Source organism: Sinocyclocheilus grahami, unplaced genomic scaffold (genome assembly GCF_001515645.1).
Source record: "Sinocyclocheilus grahami isolate Dianchi unplaced genomic scaffold, SAMN03320097.WGS_v1.1 scaffold1331.1, whole genome shotgun sequence".
NCBI classification, from domain to species: domain Eukaryota; kingdom Metazoa; phylum Chordata; class Actinopteri; order Cypriniformes; family Cyprinidae; genus Sinocyclocheilus; species Sinocyclocheilus grahami.
In genome coordinates, this window is record NW_015506510.1 from 302,657 (window position 1) to 309,429 (window position 6,773).

Sequence of the window (6,773 nt, forward strand, 5' to 3'; positions counted from 1 at the left end):
ACACACTCACACACACACACACACACACACACTCTCACACACAGTCCATGTCCTCTGCAGACAGGAAATTCCTTTCTAGTGACTGGAATGGATAAAACCTTATGATCTTAAAACTTGAGCTGAATAAATACAGGGACAGAGCCAAGTATTAAACCTTCTTGAAGGGACAAGAGAGCCAAAATACCACTTAAAAGCTGGAGCATGTTCAAACCAGGGGGTTTCATGTATTCTGACAAATTTCGAGTAAAAAAAGAGCGACATATTGAAAAATATGGATTCCAGTAGGATTGCCGGAAATCGACGAGTAGATTACGTACAAATTGTAATCCATTACTGATTCTAAATTACATGACAAAAATTGTAGATAGTAATGTAATCCACTACATTACACATTTGACTACTTTTAGATTACTTTGGACATAACTCGTTTATCACATATTTGGTCAATACATCATATTGATATAAAAATATAAAGAGAAAGAAAATATATTAATAATATATTAAATAATGAATTGCTAAATGTAAGTGTAAATAATATGTAATCATGTAATCAATAAAAAAGTAACTGTAGTCTGATTACGAGTATTTTCAAATGTAATCAAATTACAAGTACTTCATTTTTCAAATCTGATTACGTAATCCAGATTACATGTAATCAGTTACTACTCAACAATGTCGGCGAGTGGGTGCTGATTTTTCTCAAAGCACATTTTTATCTGGAAACATGCCGTTTATACTTATCCATCTATTTGTTCTAGAGTAATTAATCAGCTTTACTGCCAGTACTAATGTAATTATGAATATTAAATCATAACTGCCATTATCTATTGTGTTATTTTTGACATTTTCATTATATGGTTCACAGATTGACTATTCTACTATATGACTTATCATATAGGTAATAAACCTCAACTGGAAAACTGACGTTCTTGCACATTTATTTATTCATGGTTGAGTAATTAATAAGCAAACCTACAGTCCTGAGAGCGGCTCGAAATGACCCAGCACAGGAAATCATAAACGGTAAATCATAACTCATTTTCATCAGGTATAGGTGTCATGATCTATACTTTTCTTCTTGACATTTCCATTATACGGTTCACAGATTCAAAAAGCAATTATGTGATTAAGTAGAGGAGAAACAAAAATCAAGAAAAACAATAAATATTCAAAAATGTTTCCTCGCTGCTGCCCTTCAAAACTTAATAGGTCAAAACATCCGAGGAAATGAAAAAGGGTTGCACCTCTTGCTATTCAACAAGAACAAAAGCAAACCGGCACACATTGTTCCACCAATTTTCGAAACAAAAAAGCACAAGTGATTGTTCTTTTGAAGATTGCACGCTTGCAGGCAAAGCAGGTAGTTTACGCACTTCACTTTTGCCGTCGCAAACTTTTGGACGTCAGGGAGCCCGAGACAGGCATTTCAAAGAGAAGATTCATCATTTACAAATAGAAAAGCATAACGTTAGAATGCGGAGTGAATTTCAAATGGCTGGGGGGGCTCTGAATTATCCCGTTGTGACGGTGAGGTGTGGCCGGCAGAAACGCCTGTAATTGAATTTCAGTTCAAAGAGCTGATGCTATTAGCTCGAGTTTGATGGTGGAGGCCTGCAGCAAATACCAGCAACTCTGTTGTTATTTACTATGACCAGTAACCCTGTTAGTAACATATACAGTAGCTCTTCCCTCAAAATGCCATATTTCTTCAATCTTCTCTTTCATATTCAAATTCAGTTTCAGCACAAAACCAAACACTGCTTTGAGCCAAAGGGGCTGCGGTGGGAAGGTGGGGAAAGATTGTGTGTTCTAGAAAAGGTCTGATACTTCTGACAGTTATAGTGAAACACAATATGAAATATATCCGTCTATAGGATTACAGAACAGAAGTGTTTGTTTACATATTAAAACAAGCCAATGTGATTTAAAATGATGAATTTTATGTGTAATGTGATTTCGGCAACACTTTTAGATTAGGGAACACTACTCACTAATAACTAGTTGTTTATTAACATGCATATTACTAGCATATTGACGGTTTATTAGTAAAGCATGTATTAATGCATGACTATATTCTAGATCACTTGACCCGAACCCATACCTATACATAACTTCTAACTTACTAACTATTAATAAGCAGCAAATTAGAAGTTTATTGAGGGAAAACTCTTAGTTAATAGCGAATATGTAGCTAACTATTAACTATGACTTTTGCCTCAATGAATTCCTAATTTAATAGTTAGTACGGTAGTTGTTAAGTTTAGGTATGGGATCGGGTTAAGGGATCTAGAATGTAGTAATGCAGAATAAGACATTAATATGTGATTTATAAGTACTAAAAAACAGCCAATATGCTAGTAATATGCATGCTAATAAGCAAGTTATTAATGAGAATTGGTCCTTAAACTAAAGTGTTACCAGTGTTACTGTGATTTCCAACCACATACATGTTTTCTCTTGTTATATTTAATGGGAAATGAGCTCACCATTCCTCGAGTGATCTCCATCTTTAGAGACGACGTTCTCTGGGTCAGAGTAGTAAAGCAGGTCGTCCTCCACAGACCCGTCTTCTTTCAAGATCTCTTTCTTCTCCATCTCCTCAGAGTCAGTCTCAAGCCCATTTTCAAACACTCCTGTCATGTAACGGACAAACAAGTGCACAACATTAGCACTTCAGAAGACGCTGAAGTGAATTCCCCTTTGTCTTCACTCTTGTGAAAACGAAGTACACTTTAAAACACTTTTAAATAGAGTACTTTAAGGGCATAGTATACTTTAAAAGAATATACTTAAATGGTTTTGGACACTTAATAGCATGTTAATTCCATAACATTTATTAACAGTTTAAATTTAAAAAGTAATTTTTTTTACCCACTTAAGTAGGACTTAAGTACATCTTTATAAGTAATTTCATAATTACTTCTATTGTCTTTGAAATATGGTTAAAGTTACTGCTGAATGTACTGACAAGCATTTATGATCAACTAAAATATACTTTAATGTCATTTCTATTGAATCTTGTATGCCATGAATTCTAATTTTTATGTAATTGCACATTTGTACATTGAAATTTAGTACATCTAAAATATATCACATCAAAATAAGTGTATTTCATTCAAAACAAAATGATTTAAAATGTATTTTAAAGTAAAACTTTGAAATTACCTTTTAAAGTTTGTAAAAAAAAAAAAAAAACATGTATGGAAGTGAACTCTCAAGCACACTTAAGTGGCTTTTAATTTTATTAATATATTATCCGCAAGTAGAGTTTTTTTTTTTAAATATACTTTTTGAAGATTTGAATTATATTACAAATGCACATTCAATATTATTAAGTGCACACTTATTAAAATTGACTAGATTTTACCATTTTCGAAAGATGTGTTCGAAAACATGCAAGCATTTATCCACAATCAAAGTAAGTCTGAAAAGTAGCACATCTCTCCTCGACAAGCCACATGACATGTCCATCAAACACTGCAGGATGCAAACACCACTAAAAAAGTAATATCCCACCATGGACCTCGCAAACTATGACAGTATATCTGTTTTGTAATGTTTCTGTACCTTCCATAACTATAAATGAACACGACTGCAAAGTGTTCGAGCAAAGCCAACACAGGAACAGATCCAAAGCCTAAGGTTACGTCTGCTCCGAGATAACTTGTTCACGCAAGCAGCGGCATTGAAGGTAGACTTAGCACACTTTCTTATTAATTTGTCTTATCAGTGGGTACAATGTTGATTTTTCATTTGCTTGCCATGCCTTTGGGTGGTACACCCGTGCAATCACAAAGTTCATTTTTCTCTGTTTGATTAATTTCTTTCCTCCGTCAAAAAAAAAGACATTGGCTACATTCTATCAAGAGAGTCCTTTTCCCTTCCAGCTGTACATGTACTTTGATATTTGCATATTAATGTTTTTTTTTCTTCAATCAGGGGGCATGGAGGAATAGAACCCACCTGAACAAAATGCAACAGACGTGTTTCACCTATGATGTTAAAAATATTCTGGCTTCGACTTTTTATGTGTACAGGGCTGAAAACTATAAGGATGAATGTGCATTCAGTGAGAGTCTGTGTGCAAAACTGTCTCCAAATGTGAACTAAATCTGACAAAACCTCTAATAGAAAGTCATTGTCATCTTCACATACTCTCGGGATTTGATTTCTATAAAATCAGTGAGAAATTGTGTTTGCCAATTAATTTTACCTTGTCATAATCCAAACAGTATATTCAACAAATAATCATGTTGAGCAGGACTTTTTAATTATATCCATCTCTAATTAATTGGATTGTTAAAACAGGCTTGAAAAAATGATGGGCTTGATGATGTCAGCAAAATGGAAGGGCATTTTGGAGGAAGATTGAGTTGTTACATTTTGATGAGTTTAAAAGGAGTTTTTTTTTAATAACATGCATTGATAAATTGTACAAAAATATAACGTGAAGAGATATGAAGACAGTAAATAGCGTCCATTTTCATGTTGACAAAAAGGTCACTAATTAAACGCAGACGTCGTTTGCAAACTGTGTCTAACCTCCTTCCAGCAGAACACACTGCACTTCAACTCCAGCTAGCCACTCAAACACTCAGACAGTGACACACACACACACACACACACACACACACACACACACACACACAAATAAAGCAGAAAACACACAAAGTGAAATATGCAAGCATGATCTGAGTGACTGCTAATTTCATGCTTGGATTTGCCGCTCGCCTGCGATGTTGGAGGCGTGTGTTTGCATGGTGATAGCGGCCCGGCTCGGTATCAGCTGGCTTCAGTGTAGAGCCATGCTGCCCCGTCGCACACCGCAGCCAAAGCAGGACGCTCTCCAGCGCTCTAATTACACCTGAGCTAATTCAATCTGACAGCACCGAGCCGCATGAAAATCAGCCTTCTTTTCCCCGCCATTCTGGCCTGTTCCATCTATTCTGCTATTTTACAGTAGAGTTTTTACATCTGACCAAAGATTGATGAGCAGGAATGGCATACTACCAAATATTTTTTAAAGAAATAATGCAGAATGCATACATAGATTTTCTATATGCAGAGAAAATGACTATATTTGACTAAATATGCAGCAGTACACATAATACTGTGCAGAATACTGTATCCCACAATGCAATGCGCTCAACTTGACCTTCCATTTCCAGTTTGATGAATAATTAAATAAAACTAATATCAGCTTTGGTAAATTTTAACACTTTTATTGACTATTACTTGATTGGACTTGATTCAAAAGTTAAAACACATTTACAAACAAAATTTAATAAAAAAATGGGGTTTTATATTTCTATATAAAATAGTTAAGCAATTAGCAATATCACACGAGCAAGCATGCTGTTTGTCCCGAATATCAGGATGACTGCCAATGTGATATTGATTTTATACAACAGTTCAATTAAAAAGTTAATATTGTTACATTTTAGGCACCATACTGTCAAAATACTGTCTGTTTTTGCACTTTTAAATGTTTTTCTTTCCCAAATGAATCTGCATTTTTTTTAACAAATTAGTGATGCAATGATCCATTCATTAAGACCATCACTTGCTTCGTTCCCAAATTAATCTGTGTTTTTAAACTAATCGATGATTCAATGATCCATTCATAAAGACAGTCACTTGCTTCTTTCCAAAATGAATCTGTTTGTGAACTAAATAATGATTCAATGATCCATTCATAAAGACCATCACTTGCTTCGTTCCGAAATGAATCTGTGTTTGTGAACTAAATAATGACTCAATGATCCATTCATAAAGACCATCACTTGCTTCGTTCCCAGATAAAACTGTGTTTTTGAACTAATCGATGATTCAATGATTCATTCATAAAGACAGTCACTTGCTTCTTTCCAAAATTAATCTGTGTTTGTGAACTAAATAATGATTCAATGATCCATTCATAAAGACCATCACTTGCTTCGTTCCCAAATGAATCTGTGTTTTTAAACTAATCAATGATTCAATGATCCATTCAAAGACAGTCACTTGCTTCTTTCCAAAATTAATCTGTGTTTGTGAACTAAATAATGATTCAATGATCCATTCATAAAGACAGGTACTTGCTTCTTTCCAAAATTAATCTGTGTTTGTGAACTAAATAATGATTCAATGATCCATTCATAAAGACAGGTACTTGCTTCTTTCCAAAATTAATCTGTGTTTGTGAACTAAATAATGATTCAATGATCCATTCATAAAGACAGGTACTTGCTTCTTTCCAAAATTAATCTGTGTTTGTGAACTAAATAATGATTCAATGATCCATTCATAAAGACCATCACTTGCTTCGTTCCCAGATAAAACTGTGTTTTTGAACTAATCGATGATTCAATGATCCATTCATAAAGACCATCACTTGCTTCGTTCCCAGATAAAACTGTGTTTTTGTACTAATCGATGATTCAATGATCCATTCATAAAGACAGTCACTTGCTTCTTTCCAAAATTAATCAATTAATCTGAACTAAATAATGATTCAATGATCCATTCATAAAGACCATCACTTGCTTCGTTCCCAGATAAAACTGTGTTACTGTGTTTATCGATGATTCAATGATCCATTCATAAAGACCATCACTTGCTTCGTTCCCAAATGAATCTGTGTTTTTAAACTAATCAATGATTCAATGATCCATTCAAAGACAGTCACTTGCTTCTTTCCAAAATTAATCTGTGTTTGTGAACTAAATAATGATTCAATGATCCATTCATAAAGACCATCACTTGCTTCGTTCCCAGATAAAACTGTGTTTTTG

The 6,773-nt window shown here is 34.2% G+C and overlaps 1 protein-coding gene across 1 annotated transcript in view; it reads right to left on the reverse strand.

The window, feature by feature from the left end:
* The window catches only part of LOC107569300 (zinc finger protein ZFPM2-like), an 80,384-nt gene that overhangs the window by 59,416 nt on the left and 14,195 nt on the right, over positions 1-6,773 (reverse strand). Inside the window, exon 2 of the mRNA XM_016255358.1 lies at positions 2,487-2,633. Coding sequence (XP_016110844.1) covers positions 2,487-2,633 — 147 coding nt within the window. The remainder of the gene's footprint in view (positions 1-2,486; positions 2,634-6,773) is intronic.